General features: G+C 34.8%; 2 protein-coding genes across 2 annotated transcripts in view; one reads left to right on the forward strand and one right to left on the reverse strand.

Annotated features, from left to right (window-relative positions):
* Positions 1–2,656: 2,656 nt before the first annotated feature.
* Positions 2,657–8,340, reverse strand: LOC128995360 (NTF2-related export protein-like). Its single transcript, XM_054420359.1, has 4 exons — positions 8,079–8,340; positions 5,230–5,301; positions 3,901–4,045; positions 2,657–2,896 (listed from the first exon to the last, which is right to left on the reverse strand). Exons 1-4 carry the CDS (start codon positions 8,085–8,087, stop codon positions 2,727–2,729), a joined length of 396 nt encoding a protein of 131 aa, XP_054276334.1. The 5' UTR covers positions 8,088–8,340; the 3' UTR covers positions 2,657–2,726.
* A 304-nt stretch (positions 8,341–8,644) lies between these two features.
* LOC128993981 (PHD finger protein rhinoceros-like) overlaps positions 8,645–16,895 on the forward strand; it is a 33,065-nt gene continuing 24,814 nt past the window's right edge. Inside the window, exons 1-3 of the mRNA XM_054418139.1 lie at positions 8,645–8,737; positions 10,376–10,429; positions 12,060–12,157. Of these exons, the coding sequence (XP_054274114.1) occupies positions 12,109–12,157 (49 nt within the window). The 5' untranslated portion in view covers positions 8,645–8,737; positions 10,376–10,429; positions 12,060–12,108. The remainder of the gene's footprint in view (positions 8,738–10,375; positions 10,430–12,059; positions 12,158–16,895) is intronic.

The following is a 16,895-nucleotide window of genomic DNA, read 5'->3' on the forward strand; positions in this document are numbered from 1 at the left end:
TGAGCGTTACTTTTATTTCTCGCCTGGCACTCTAAGGGTTAAACAAATTTTATAATTTACAAAGAACAGTCTAGGCTGACACAAAGATAACTTGTTCAGTGAACAAGCACTCTTCATCAGAATGGTTAACTTTCAGTCTATAGATGAGGTTTGGTTGGTTGGTATAGTTTATGGAATAGTTTAATTTTAAAACTTATATATGTATTCATGTTCATAGACTGGGCTAACTGTTAAAAATATCAGAACTGCAATTAAAAAAGTAGTGGTAGTGAATTAACGGAAAAGAACCAACCGAATTATCAATAGATCTTGTAGATTGGGAGATTCTTATGGGCAGTCTATTTGAATTGTTATTTGTATCATTATCAGTTTTTTCATTACTGTACTCAAAAGAGTGGTGGAAAATAAGGCTTTATGTTGTGTATGGGTGAGGATTGATAGAATCCAATGTTTTTTTTTCAAAACATCAATGTTTTTCCATCATATATGCCATCTATAACAACTAGCTAGTATCAAGGTAAATTAGCCATGGGAGAAAGCACACAAAAAACTTCAAATGAAAAACATTGATTATTAATGGTCTTGCCTTAAAATTAAAAACATCTGGCTCCTTGACGTTATCGGAACATTGACGGTTGACCTAGTTGTCTTCGTCAGAGAGATCCATTTGTTTTTTATGGATGGACTTGCAACACAAGGTAGATACAAACCAGTTTCACTGCATTATCACACATCTAAAAAGGTGTTGTTGATTCCAAAGAGACCTTTAAGACAGATGGTTTTTACCCACTAGAGCAGCCGAGCCCAAATCTGCTTCTGTGCAGATATGAGAACATTTTTTGGTTCTTTTCCGTTCACTACCACTACTTTTTTATTGCAATTCTGACATTTTTATAACAGTTAGCCTAGTCTATGAATGTATCAATTATAAAATGAAACTATTCTAAACTAACATATAATCAACCAAGCTTGCTGATTATGAAAACATTCTGGTAGTGAATAAACGGAATTTCATTAAAAAAGTAGTAGTAGTTAATTAACGGAAAAAGACCCATTTGGTTTATATCCAATGGACCCATTGGGTCCAATGGTACAATTTAATGACATACCGGTAGGGTACTTGATTGTAAGAAACACCTAGCCTAATTGACAGCAGACTCAACTCAATCCAGCAAGTAAATCAGTTACTTTTATCTAGTAGTTGCTGGTAGGTATGTGTTTGTTTGCCCATCTGCTCAATTTTTTTTCAAATTTATTTCTATTAAAAACCCTTAAAATAGCCTACATGATTTGTATGATGAGGAAAAGCCTCAAGGGTGATAGGGGAATTTGTTTTAGATTGCGTTCAGATAGTGATTGAGTGTAATTTTAGCTTGATTGAGAAATGGATTCATTTTCAATATATTCTCTGAAGAAGTAACAAGAATCAGGACAACATATCAGAACTATACACTGTGTTGCGTGACTTATTTTTTGAGTCTGTGAGCTGGACTGCAATTTTCTTAGGTAAGCCACAAAGTAAGAAGTAAGGTACATATGGAAACATCCAATAGTACACTACACATAAGTGGTGTAGGGTAAAGTCTAACAACCCCCACCCGTAGGGCAAGACCCTGTGCGATATACAAATTTCAGCACAGTGCTCGCCGCTCAGACTCTTCCTGGCTCGTCACAAGTATTATATTATATATGGCACAACATTCAAGCTGAAAGCATACCATCCTCTCATAATCAAGTTTCCTCTGTACCTTACTTGTCCATGGGTAAGTCAACTGAACTATATTTCTTTCCTAAATTGATCAATGGCTACTGTAGTTCGGCCGCTTGGAAAACGACCTGCACGCTAATGCTAACCAATGCTAGAGGAGGTCGCTTTCTAAGCGGCCGAACTATACTTAATTTGCAGGCTATATTGAATGTTTATTTTTTGAAATTGTGAAATCATCTTCCTGCACTATCTATAGGAAGAGGGAAACTAGATATCACTATCAGAACTTACTGACACAATTGTATAAAACATTGATAGTCAAATCTGATGTTGAGCTATCTGTTGTAGCCTAATCACCTACCTACTGTATTATTATTGTAAACCATTCTTGGCAAAATCTGTTCTTTATGTGAAACAAAATTTTTTTAGTGTAATAATTTTGTATGTTTCTGTTATGATAAAAAAAATGTTAGGCCTAATTGTGTGTTTCTGCACCATTGACACGTTTTATGTTTTTGTACAGACCGGTCCAAACATTGGTCTTTTACTACCTAATCTTTGACCTTTTGATAAAATCATTGATTGCCCCCGTGCCCAATAAAAAATGGCATCTAGGACCCGGTTCTAGCACTGGGTGTTATAGCACAGGTAGTTCAAGAGCTTTTTCTTCTTTTTTGCATTTGTCCCAAATTGTACAGTACATGGCTGGGAATTTTACATCACTATCTATTACTGACTCGTTGTACTATCGACTAAGGAAAAGAGAATAAGGATTTTTGTCATGTGCAAGGAATATATGTTAACATTCCTATTCTGTGTTACCTAAATAATTTGACCTAACAACAGAATCATATTTGACCACAACGAATTAGAATACATTTGACGGAAAAAACCATACCTAGTTTATTTTTACCCCCAAATTTACAAGAAAGGGTTATGCACCAAAAATTAAAATATTTCAGTAAGTTTATTAAAAGTAGTATAAAAATGTACTGTAGTCACAATAGAGTCTTAATCATTACGAAACATGTTCTTGAAATCTGAAACAGTCTGACACAATTTTCCACTTGTCACCTTCATTTGTGATTGCGAATGTTTGGTAAAACATTTTTCTATTTTCTTTCCCCTGGTATTTAACATTTCCTGCAGTCTGTATGACATAGGCCATCTTGTTCCCAACAGCACCATCTATTACAAACGTCAATCAGGTTGGTAGCATTTGATAAAGCATTAGTACAAATACAATTAAAAACCATAGTACAAAGTGCGTAGAAAAACACAAATATCATCAGTAACGTTTTTGTAATTTTGAAGTACAGATAAGTTAGCCAACCACTTTTCTTAGTCTGATTTCATGAGATTCATCTCCCAACTAAACTGTCTTGTTGTAAATTTGGAACATATTACCCGCAAAGTTGTTACATGCAGAGTTAATGATTCTATCAACGGTGGCATGAGCACTGAAAGAAATTTTGTTGTGTTTTAATTTAAAGCTAAACGAGCTGTCCTACGTACGCGAATTGAGTAGTCAGTCAACTAAAACTGAAGGTATATCAATATTTCCATTTCTAATCCAAGGAAATTTTAAGTGGTTAAACATCTTATATATTAAAACGTGACAGGGTTTTTTTATTTCACAATTCTGAATCAACCACTTGACGGATTCTCATGATTTTTGTATTGAAAGAAAGATAATTTTGAGAACTAGGGAATGTCGAAGCCATAATTTTAGTTTAGGGTTTCCCGCAATTCCCCCATTGCTCTATTGAGCTTTCATTTTATTTTTTTATACATCCCAAGTAGCTAGTATTTTAAAATTAAAATCTTTTCCTGTAAAATTATGGCTTCGACATTCCCTAGTTCTCAAAATTATCTTTCTTTCAATACAAAGATCATGAGAATCCGTCAAGTGGTTGATTCAGAATTGTGAAATAAAAAACCCTGTCACGTTTTAATGTATAAGATGATAAAATTAACAATTTTTAACAAATCTTCTGCCGGATACATTTGTTTGTCCATGGATGTAAAATATGTTGTAGCCTAACATTAGTGTGCTGAGTTGTAATATAGAATTCCATGGTTCTAAAAAAAAATCGGTCTCCATTCAGTTTATAAGAGCTGGAGGAGGGGGAAATAAACTTTTAATCAAATTAACGGAAGAGACTAATATTACTTATGATATTATACCGTACCTGGAATTCTTTGAACATCTTTGCTGGTCAAATTATGTATGCTAATAGGCAAACTGGCTAAAAACTTTTGAATTTCATCGGCTCCATTTCTTCCATTTCCATTCCATACTAGAGAGGCATTGTCCATATAGTACTTTGACATAAGCTGCAACAATTTATTAAGTAAGATTATGATAAAAGCAAGCAAATGTTAAGTTTTTCACTTCCTGATGTTCTTACTGTCTGTTGGAAGAGTTAAAACCATTCGTTTATTAAATTAATATTTAAATACCCCCGCCGCAGCAAACCAGCAGACTAAGTGAATTTCCATTTGCCTGATTGGATACCGGTACTAAAATGTCTACTTAAAAATATAAAATTTATTTCCTATTTATATAGAATTAGTTTAACAAGTACTTAGGTTTGCTGCATCAGGGAGGGTAAAACAGTTTTTTTTTGTAAAATGCTAATAGTTAGTAAGAAATAAAAACATTTTCCAAATTTGATCAAAATATGTTCATAAACAAGCAAACTACAACAGTTTACTTGTTCTCCATAAGAATAACATGGGAATTTTGAATTTACATTTTTTTTTAATTTTCTCCGTAACCATTAGGCGCATAATAATGCTTCAATATATTAAATTAGTTTTTTTTTTTTTTAAGCTCTACAAAATGGTTTGGAAAGAAATTGCTAAATTTTATGTTTTTTGGGTCAAAAATGGGAAAAACCTGTTTTTACCCCATAAAACCCCGTTCCCATAGTCCGATCATGCTGGTTCGCGAACTCGTTTGAATAAATGTAGGTTTACACGTTTATACCAAATTTCATCAAAATCAGATCATTTTTGCTCGAGTTATCATGTTAACGGTCACACACATATATATATATATGAATTTGAACGGATGGCGTTTTTGGCCTCTAGGGACCTCAAAACGAAAATAAAAATCGGTCCCGCGTCCAGGAGTAGGCTACCGTACTACGGTAATAGCTTATTCCCTATATGGGAAATTCGCTAATAAAAAATTATTAATTAGGCCTAACTATTGTTAAAAAAATTTATATTAATAATTATAGCCTTGCAAAATGGTTGGAAAACAAGTGTGTGGCGGGAAAGAAAACCTTTTTATCTCAATGGGTACCTAACAAAAATCTGCTCAAAATTAATTTCTTGCCTTTAAAGGTAGCAGTCTTTAGATTTCATTGATCTATTTGTGAAGTCTAAAGTTACTTTCTCAGAGAATAATCCATGTTGTCAACTGAGCATACCTCTTTGCCTTTGACTAGAAAAGTGAGGTTTTGTTTAAAACAAATTGTTTCTAAAGAAACCTAACTTTGTGTATTACTTACATGTCTTTTCCGATCCATACTTTCATAGTAGAGCTTAGTGAATTCATCTGCAGTTCGAAACCCTAAATCGTTCTGAAAAAAAAAAAACTATTTAAAAAACGAATTAACAGCCAGAAAAATAATTAGCATGCTAAAATATTTTCATTGACTAAAAATATTACAGGAAGGTTATCAAAAAAACATCAATTAACTTATTGGCGCTGGCTATGGCAAGTACATTCATCGTCTAACAAATAGGTTATCAACAGCCAGTGTGAATATATTGTGAATATATTCAAACTTTCGTCCTATTTCCATACTCCCAGTCTTCTCTAAGGTGCTGGAGACGGTCATGAAAAGACAACTCATGGCCTATCTTGAGACAAACAGCATTCTCTCGAGTGCACAGCATGGATTTAGAGGGGGTAGATCTACAACCACCGCACTGTTGAGTCTTGTTTAAACAATTACTGACGCCTTTGAACATAATGAGTCAATCCTCCTCAGACTTTGCGATCTGAGCAAGGCGTTTGATGTGGTGTCCCATAAGCTACTGATAGGCAAACTAGCAAAGTATGGTGTGGGCGGAACTGTGCTGAAGTCCCTGTCCTGTTATTTGGCAAATCGCAGGCAAGTAGTTGTGATAAACGGGGCCTTCTCCTGCGTTAGGAGTATCTCACATGGAGTGCCACAGGGCTCGGTGCTCGGCCCTCTCCTTTTTAGTGTGGCGGTGAACGATTTGAGGCTAAATGGCTCCACCCTCCTATTCGCTGACGACACCACCCTGATATCTAGAGGAAGCGACATTGAGCAACTGTATATTGAAGCTGACCATCTTTTGGAGCTGGCCAAGAACTGGTTTACAGCAAACCGCCGGAAATTAAATGCAGCCAAGATTCAGTCCTTGCTCTGCACACTGAAGCCACTAACCGAAAGAGATGAGGCGGTTAAACTTCTAGGTTTCTGGATGGATCCCAAACTAAGCTGGAGCTCACATATTGATAGGGTATGCACACGGCTATCTAGGGTTATTTGCCTCCTAAGGAAACTTCGGAACATCATCCCGAAGCAATTCTTGATAGCTGTGTACCATGCTCTGTTTCATAGCCATCTTATGTACGGCTTGGTACTTTGGGGTCATTCACCAGCAGCACAGAACATATTATTGCTCCAGAAAAAAGCTGTAAGAATCATAATGTCAGCCGACTACAACGAACATTGTAGGCCCCTTTTTAAAGATCTGGGCATTCTTACAGTCTTCAGTCAAAATGTATTGAACATCCTAATACTCCTGAAAGAGAATGTCCATCGGTTTGACCGAAGAGAAGTTCACCACCGCTATGACACCCGGCAAGCACTACACCTTGACATGCCGCGTTGTCGTCTCACCCGCACCCTCAAGAGCTATCCCCGCTATGCCATACGGCTTTTTAATACCTTGCCGGTTAAGGTGCGGGATATGGAAATCACCTCTTTCAAAGCTGCCATCAGAAATAGCTTGGTGGATAGGCCACTGTACTCGCTGGAGGAGCTGAGTAAAGAACCCCTAAAAGTCATATAAAAGCCCTTCATTAAAAATGGGGAACACGTTTTATTTACCGCCACAGCCTGTTTAAGTTTTATTGTTTATATGTATGTAAATAGTAGTGTTTATTCTTAAATGTATATAATAACGCAGTCTATCCGACATTGTCGGTCAACGACGCAGCACACAAGTATCAAGTAAGTAGCCTAAGTATTGAAAACTAGCAGAGTACCTGTCCTTAACTTATAAGTAGGCCTAGCCTAAACCTTTAAATTTAAGCTTTAATAATAAATAACAAATATAGTTCTGTTCTTAAAATAAAATTATAAATGACAAATTCTAACAAAAGATGTACAGTTAAGAAGAATCACATTCTAAGCAAAATCTTCGACAAAAGCTATTGTCACCGGAGGGATTCGATCTAGATAAGTACCGTACCTCATTGGGTTTGAGTTGGAAACTTATCTTTCTACACACTAATAGCTCATACGATAAATTTAAATAGGCATTTTACTTTTTAACCTTTAACCCTTTGAGTGCCAACGTCCGGGGAACCGGACGTTTTTAAAACGAGCCAAAAGTGCCGACGTCCGGCCGACCGGACGTTTTTAGAACGAGCCAAAAGTGCCAACGTCCGGCTGACCGGACGTTTCGTAATGATCGAACAGTTGTCATAACAACCGAATGGATACTCAGATTCTTTTAACCCATATATTAACATTGAGTCGAAAGTTACTACATGCGATACATCGATTTTCGTTGGTCGAAATATCGAAAATTCGATTTTTACAAAATTTTAACCTAAAAATCGCCAGATCGCGCTCGGCATTTTTAGCGCGACCTTCGGGAAAAATCATCGGCATTTTTTGAGCGTTACTTTTATTTCTCGCCTGGCACTCTAAGGGTTAAGTTAAAACTTACCTTACACCAATATCAAAAATCTATTAAGTTGGAAAAAAAATATTCGGACGACTTACGCTGAATTGAATAACGAATAGACAACAGAACTATCAAATAACGAATAGTTTTCTTATTCGGATGTCCCATCCACTATCCACATCCACTACATTCTCTATTTAAATGTTAATGTTAAATCATGAATAACTTAGAGCACCACCCCAACTTAAGAATAAGTTAACTTCTTAAGATTCTGACCACCCCATCTGCTTCTCTGTGATGGAAAAGGAAATTACCGTACACATTATTTACGGCTTATTAAACTAGACATATAGAGTTGTAAGCCAGATGGAGAAATGTCTACAATAATCATATTGATTACTACTAAAGTATGAGACAAATTAATTACCCTAAATAGAAAGTACTTAGGCTTAAGTTTTCAACTAACCTCATCCATCTTGTATTATCGTCCAATCTTCTTTACATAAATATGGTGCAATAAAATTTCAGTTTTTAAAAGCTCAACTTTAATCTTCTTAATGCAGATATGACACATTAATCCTAAGGAATACAAAATAATTATGAATTAAAACTAGGGATAACCAATCCTTATCCTAAAAATAAGCGTTTTGCTACCGTCTGCTATGCTATACTGAATACTTGTTTACACTTTCATTTTGATTCTGTTTGACATGACTGTACTGCTGAGTGCTGATGTTGTGTTGTGTTGTGTTGTATGATGAGAATTGATCAAATGTGACCAACATTTAAAAACAAATACTAAAATAATTATTAAAACCTATCCAGTTATGTCCTTTTCTGCAAGCCCTAAACAATGTAATATATCGCATGTCAATGTTAATGGTTTTACTTTTATTATTTTGGATAAAAAATCTTGTTTACACCAACAATACATAAATGTGGATATTTGAAACATTTTGTTATACAAGTTCTAAAGATGCATTATGTTGGCTATTCTGTTGGAATCTGGATTCCAAAAATGTATCGCTGAAGCCGAGATCTCGCGAAGTGGTCACGTGACGTGAACTTCTACAGTTATTTTTTCAGGCATGATGGCGCCAAATGACACTATCTCATATTATTTAGGTAATATGCTGTGTATGTGCATTGAAAATAAGTTTTGATCATGTGATATACTAGTTGAAATATCCAAGAATCGTTCTATAAAAGTGGGGTTTTATGTGTAAATAGGAATAGTGCTTATGTCGAAGTGGGAATTTGGAATGAGGACATGTTGGTTAGGCTGATGACAGACATGGCATCTCGTATTTTAGTGTGCGTCAGTTAGTGAATTGTGCCTTAATGTGGGTCGTTTTAGTGGGTTTACTTAGTTGCTGTACTATTTAGTATGTTTATTTACCATATTTGTAGTATTTAAGGCGATAAATTTAAGTGAAAATAGTAGTTTTAATCCTACTCGGTTGTTGGTAAAAGTCTTATCGATAGTGCTGCCATCTGTGTTGTCAATGTTAATAGGCCTAAATGCAGCCGTGGGTTAGCTTTTATTTACCATTTTCTAAGCTTTAAATGTTTAATACGGACGATTTTTGCATTCATTATCGTAGTAAATATATTCTTACACACAAATAATACAACAGCATCATTAAATTATAGTTCTAAACTGCAGTAACTGTTTTCATAATTCCAATGTTTACATCACAAATGGCCTATTTGAGAGACATTCTTAATGACAAAACACAACTTGAAATTTGTAAGTTTTGTGACTTTTAGTATGTTATACGAACAATTTAGCTACATATTAGGGTTTAAAAGCAAAGTTTTTTATGTTACTCAGTGTTTAATCCCTATATTTTGTGATCAAATATGGGGCTGTCATAGCCTAGACCAAAGCCTTTTTATGAATTCAATTGCTGATTACTAAATAATTTGTGTTACCCCTGGTAAAATTGCATATCCATTCCCATCACCACACATCAGTGCTCGTAAAAGGACATAAATATGTTAAATAACTTTGGAATTTGACCTGATATCCTTTAAATTAGCACAGCAAACCTATTCCCTTTAGGTTGAATTGGTTTGGCCAAAGTAGCCTTACTGCTTTGATTGAAATTTGTTTGTTGAAACTTTTATTTTAAAGGTCAAATTGATAATGTGACTCTAGGCCCATCTTACTAACCTATCAAATAATTTTAAATATAGGTTTTTATAATAGGTTTAGCTTCAATAAAAATTTAAGCCTATCTTAAGTGAAGTTTGACTTTATCTTATCTTGAGTATGTTATTAACTAGGGGTTGGTTTTGTGGGGGCTTATAGAGTAGGGTAAGTAGGAACTTAATAATGTTAGGCTAAACTTAAATCATGTTACTGGTCTAGGTTTAAGTTAATAAATACCGGTACTTACTCACTTATCTGTAGAAATACCCCTCCTAACTTAAAGGATGTAAACAATATCCTAGGCTATAACTTAACTTACGGTACATTTACATTTATAAGTTACTGACCCCTTTAAATTTAGCCAAACAAAACTTTTATTTTCAATTGCAAATCAACATGTCAGGTCATAATAAGTTAATTAGGTCTATTTCAGTTAATGACTAAACTTAGCCTATCGTTGTCCTAAGAACTTTAAGTTAGGCCATTAACAGGGTAGGTTAGGAGTCTAATTTATAATGTTAAAAGTAGGCCTAACTAGGCCTACATAGTTAGCGTAGTCTATGTTTTTATTTACTCTAAGTTAACTCAATTCAATACCTATCTTTCAGATATGTACATTCGTGGGCCTTCTCGCAAGTAAAAGTACCAACCCCAGCTATGTAGTAAGTATTTAAAGTTATCCTTTTGTCAATAGCAACAGACTTAGCCTAATGTAAAGCCTTAATTAAGTTACAAGTTAATCCAGCTTGGCATAGGTGTACATGCATTTGATCAAGTAGACCTATGTTGTAACTTCTGTGTTTGTGCAATGAAATGTTTATAAACTAGGTAGGCCTAAGTGTAATGTTCTTAGTCAGGTGCGGTATGTTTACCAATGAGGAATTTGATTGTCAAGTCCTTAGACTATAGTATTATTTTTTGTTTCGACTTAAAGTGATGACTAGTTTGGTCAGTTGTCAATTTAAGTTATTATCTGTTATTAAGTTAGAGATGCCAGATAGGTGCATATTTTAACCCTTGAAATATGACTGAAGGATGCTCGTGTATAATGTGAGATGATATGTGTAGCTTTGTTACTGGCTAAGATCACCTGTTTCATTACCAAGATCATTTGTTGTTGGGCCCAGTATCCAGCACCTTCTCCTTTTATGAAACTTAACCACTTTGAATCTCTTGATTGCATAGTTTGCAGTAACTTTTAACCCTCCGAGCGTCACTCGTAGAAAATTCGACGCGCAACACACTTTGTGTAGTGTCACGCGTCGATTTTTCGACGCGCGAACATCGTTTACGGCGAAGGCTCTATGACTGACTGAATCGGATTGAACTGGATCGAGTTAGGTATCGTTCTTTTCGTTATATTCTAAGCTTTCTCCAGAGGTCTGTCTCAGCGCTGTATGTTCTCCGAGCCGATCGTAATTGTAGCAGACAGCTGACGTGCGTATTTGTAAATAGCTAGGTTACCCTCGGACCGATGACTGATGTGTTTTATTACGTTTATCATTGTTTTAGTGTTAAAAATCAAAAGTAGTGATATACGTGGTGCATTATAAGAAGATTTAAGTGATTTTGAAGGACTGGTTGATGATCCTGAAGAAGTAGGTAGTGATATTGATGTAAATTATCAGCCAGATTCCTAGCTATGGTTAGGCTATGCATTCTTAGCTAAACGCTATGTACTGAAATCTGTTTTTTGCCCATAACTTATTTATTTGCAAATCTACTTCCTTATATTATTATATATTTGTAATCCTCATAAAATTTAGAACAAAGTGGCTATTTTCAAATATTTATAGGCCTATAATTTATACAATTTCATTGAGCGCGAACTTATTTATTTTTTTTTTGTAAATTTTCCAAAATATTTTTTTTTTACCTAAAAAATTGTTTTGAAACAAATGTTCCTTATGTTTTATGTAGGCTATAATATTGAAGCCATTGATTTTCCAAACAAAATGGTATATAGAACAGTAGAATTAACATTGTTTTAAGCTTCTCAGATCGGTTTTAATAAAACCTTGCAAATGCGCTAAAAATAGGCGGACATTAAGGCCTAAACTATGAACACTCGGAGGGTTAAATATATGTTTTTATATTTACCGGTACATGCTAAGTTTGTTCTTGATAACTTAAGACTGTTTTAAGGCTTACCCTGACATAATTTACATAACACGTGTCTACGTGCAGTCTTGCAAACTGGCTTCAGCTAGGAACATACAGTATTTAGTTTTATTTTAGCATGTAAGTTAGATGATTTTGAATGTGACTATATTGTTTGATTTGTTGTTACAGGCTGCAAAGCTGCAGAAGACGGGGGTTCTTTTAAAGCTTAAAAATCATAATGTCACATCGATCCAAACGTCAGGTCAATCGCAGTGATGATTGTCCAGGTAATGTTCACCACTTAACACTTTTAGTATACAACTTAAACATGTAAACCAGAGTGAGAGCTAGGTTAGAGATTTGGAATCTGTTTAGGCCCTGAGTTAATTTTTCAGATTATGCGTCTGTTATTTCTCAAATCAACTTTGTTTGCAGAGGATTTGTATTTAATTTGTTTGAACTTTCAAATTTGGTTCTAGTATTTAGAAGCTGATATAGGCCAACCTTTGTGATTTGTTTAAGGCAAAGAGGGGTGAATGTAGGAAATCTGGAGATAAACCATCTAGATAAAACATAGTCCCTTAGTAGATTTCCCATCCTTATAAAACAGCTGAAGCCAATTTTATTGTTAGTTCTGTCCGGTTTTCTGTAGATGTCGTGTTTTGCTTAAATTTGTTTCTTGTTATTTCAGTAATTTAAAACCTCGTTTAACCGAATAAAACTATCTAATCATAAACAATAACTTGTCCACTAGCTATATATAACCAAACAGTGATAAACAAATAATGAGAAACTAACCCTAAAATAATATAAATAAATTGTAAACAAAACACAACATTCACAAAAAACCGGACAGAACTAACAATAAAATTGACTTCAGCTGTTCTATAATAATGGGAAATCTACTAAGGGACTATGTTTTGTCTATGGATAAACATAACTGTTCAAAATAAAAATGAATTTACTTTAACTTTAGGGGTTAAGATAGTAGGCCCTACTTAAGATATTTAGGGTCAGTTTGATCCAATTATTCAAACATTAATTAGGCCTTTTAAACTTTTCTCGCGATCAAACTGGCAGCGTTCAAGTATATTTGACTAAGTTTAAGCATTTACATTTAGACAAGCAAAGTTAGGGTCGGTATAAGGCAAGAAAATCTCAGATTAGCTCTAATGAATTGAGTGTACAATCAAAATTGTACTCTTGTTCATGTATTTTTATATCTTATAGCCTATTTTCAATGAGTAAGTGATAGGCCTAAAGAAGTTTTAAGCATGGGGTTAAGTGTTAGTATAACTTTATTCATGCCTCATACAGTAATGATACATGAGACTGGTTGGGAGGGGGTTAAGATATTTGTATTATAGTGGGTTGGTTGTGGAAGTGAAGGCTACATAACACAGAAGCAAAGCGATTCAATCAAATCCTTAACTTGAATGATACGTCAGCCTTGTATATTGTAATGTCTGATGAGTTAGCATAACAACGGCATAGTTACCATTCCAACCACAACAATTTATTGCGCTTAAAAATAAAAAAAAAACTAGGCTAATGATAATATTTAATTTATTAAATTATGGAAATTTTATGTAGGCTAACAATTTTTATGATATTCATGGTTATTTTGATGAGAACTAGATCGGCTGAGATTCACAGAAATTTGTTTGGATGGATTTTAATGATATTATTGCTAGTAGATAGCCTCTAGCTTACTTGGTTTTGTAGGCTTTTCCAGATTTATGACATTTGTAAAGAAAAGTTGATCCAGTGCTACACCAAGCATCTAGGCTATAAAGAGGTTACCTTTATGCTTTGATACATCTGAATTCACTTGAGCCTTGTATTGTATTTGACCCAACCACTCGATAACTAATTCCTTTAAACATTCTATCAGAGTACACAAAAATATCCTTGATCATTCAATTTTAATCATAAAAATTACATCCAGGCAGTTGGCAGCAGTGCGGTTAGTGTGATTGTCCATTTGAGGGAAGGTTACCAGGTTTATCCTGAGAGGGATTTACTGTGGTCAAGATTTGTCAGTAAGCTATTAATAATTGATGATTATATTCAAGACTCAAAGTCTGTTGAGAAAAAACCATTCCCAGTAGGCTATAAAAACTGTAGGCTATTTAACTTAATGTCTAAACAAAATTCAATGCCTTCCAGCTAGTTTCCCTATAGGAATGAAGCTACAGTATTTACCATTTGTGGCACAGTAAGACCTGAACCAGGGACCGATTTACTTCCCTAGAGGCCAAATACACTATTCGCTGAAATGTGTATATATATACCAGGTCTGTTAAAAAAAATATCCGACCTTACTCTTAATCTAGTAATCACAAAACCGCATTGAGCTGCACCCTGGTGCGTGGATCGAGGCAGTAAAGCAAGTCACGTTACCTAGTTCGTTGTCGTCTGCTTAACGTGAAAATATGTACACAGTGTTTGTTGTGTTTTCTGCTAAGCAAAATGACGCAATGGGTGGAACTGCGATACTGCAGCAAACCTTTGGAGAAGACGAGAATTGTTTCATGGTGCCATGTAGTCAATGAATTATACTTTTGAATATATTTTAAATGCTATACACTCTATAAAATGATAGTACTGTAATACATTAAGAGATCTTCATTTAAATACCGGTAATCAATAAGCACGATTAAGCCTTTGCATATATGTTTCCTGGTAAGTGTGTTGTAACTGTTTCTTATAGTAGATTATAGTATCTTAAAAGGTATTGTTCTTTTTTGCATTCTCACCCCGTAGCAAAGCACGGGCAGAGCAACTAGTCTTCATAAAAAACATGTTTTCCTTCCTTGTAGCAGCAAACCTAAGTATTCGTTAAATCTAATTTTATTTTAAATAGGAAATACATCTGACAATTTTAGGAAATATTTTAGCCTTGTAGATCGGCCGCTTAGAAAGGGAACTCCTCTTACATGCACGATAAATCCTCACGCAGGTCGCTATCTGTCCGGCCGACCTATAGTAATCCAATAATGAGACACCAGGATATTTTTGATTTCTGCTTGTTAACCAATGTGTCAATTGGTTGTGCAATATGCTTTTGCTATGTTTCTTCTATATAAATAAAATTAGAGTTTTGTCTGTACTTTGCTCAGAATTATATACTTTTAGGTTATTTTTACGTTTTATTCATTAAAGAAGCAGAAACGAGTCTTATCTCTATTTCTGTCTGTCTGCCTGTCTGTCTGTCTGTCTTTCCCTTTGTCTGTAACACTCAAGATGGCATTTTACGCAATCTTCTCCGTGAAAACCAGAGTACCTATCAAGATCCAAGTCATTTGAATGTATTCACTGGATTGGCGAGAGTGTCTTTAGTGATTTAAATATAGCCTCACTACTTTGTAAATAAAATTACGGACGTTCAAAAATGCAGTTTTGTGCGATTTTTGTCAAATTTTCGTTCAATTTTTATCACATAATCGTCTATGAAATAACGAACAGCTGTTCGGATCAAGATTATTTTTTTCTAGCTGTCAATGATATGTTTACAAATGTTGTTTACAAATACCGCAATCATTTCGAATCACGTTTTGAAAGCAAATCCCAACCAAGTGAGATTAAAAACGTTTTTTCTTACATAACGGATTTAATTAATCGCAAGTGCAATAATATAGTCTAATAGTGTAACCGTAAATGAAATTAAATAACTAGACATCGTCCAAATCGGAACCAGAAATTCTTTGAGTATAAAATGTTTCTTGAGTTTTGACAACCAGAAAGAAGACCTTGAATCAGTGTTGTATAGGGCTGGGACACTGAAATGATCGTCGCCAATAGCTTACAAAAAAGGTTTCCACTCATTGACGGCGCTTCAATGGCGGTTGTGTAAAGTGTAAAGTAAAAAATCACACTGCAGTGGGTGATTGTAACAGAGGTTTAACAGAGGAAGTGCTAAACTCGCTTTTCCAATGTGTCACTTTCTGTTTCTACTCACCGTGTGATGCAATCGCTGGACCATACAGCCAATAGGCCCATAGCTCATATCTTGGGTACGTAAGCCTACATATTTATTCATAACAACCTTTTTGACGACGATCCTTGATACCGGTACTTTTCCATAGAATACATGGCCTACCTACTTAAGAAATATAATTACAAATGACCAAAACCCCAACATTGTGTGATTTTCGTCACATTTCCTTCCAATGTTAATAGATATACTAATCACTGTTTAGAGAATGCGTAATCTATTAAATAACAAAAAGTTGTTTGGGTAAGGTTGTTTTTTTTTTCAAACTGACACCGATAAGTTTACGCTATAACTTTTTACGAGAAAATCCAAAAGCAAGAGATCAATAACCTCGGGACTAGATATTAATGTATTTAATTGGTCGGATGTACTATAGTTCTTAGGTAGGTTCTTATGTAGGTACTGGTTCTTTTCCTTAGAACCGTTGGTAGCTGCTAGAATCATTTTTACGTAGGTACCAACACATCACTGTAGTTTACAAATTAGTTATCGTTGGTGTTGCACCTTATTTATTAGAGCCGTCCGTATTCAATTTAAGTGATGTCCGTCTGGATTCCAAATCTTAGCTTACCCGGTATGCTAAGAAAATGATAACCTATTTGAGTAAAACATTTGTTGGGCAAACCATCATGAATTGTTTACACCTTTATATTGTTTATGTATCAATAGTTCGTGGCCTTTTTTGGATTGTTGTGTGTATGTCTGTTGGTAACGCATTAATGTCCTTATTCCTCAGTGTTTCACGGAATGGACAAGAGCACCTTTGATACAGTACTGAAAATGTCAACCGGAATAAAGTGTTATGGTGAGGTTGAGGTAGTACTTTAAATACGTTTAAGTTAACCGATGTGGAAAGTAACTTTCAATTATAGGCCTACTTTAGGGCTACGCTTCATGGATCTATAAAACATTTTTTAGTTTAATCATTGGACATATGGACCATAACGATCCGGGTGAAATTTAATTGCGAAGCATTTATTTTGGCTTGAACTGTCAGATACTGTATTTGCGAAGGTTTGTATATAATA

This window comes from Macrosteles quadrilineatus, unplaced genomic scaffold (assembly GCF_028750875.1).
Source record: "Macrosteles quadrilineatus isolate MER2022 unplaced genomic scaffold, UCM_ALF_1.0 Scaffold_5__1_contigs__length_97177068, whole genome shotgun sequence".
Taxonomy (NCBI): Eukaryota; Metazoa; Arthropoda; class Insecta; order Hemiptera; family Cicadellidae; genus Macrosteles; species Macrosteles quadrilineatus.

Bases quoted from the DNA above. Each gene is read 5' to 3' on its own strand.
- LOC128995360 (XM_054420359.1), bottom strand. The intron at 4,046-5,229 runs GTAAGTAATACA...AAATTGTTGCAG, and splicing joins GTATGGATCGGAAAAGACAT to CTTATGTCAAAGTACTATAT. The intron at 2,897-3,900 runs GTACGGTATAAT...CGTTTGTAATAG, and splicing joins AGATGTTCAAAGAATTCCAG to ATGGTGCTGTTGGGAACAAG.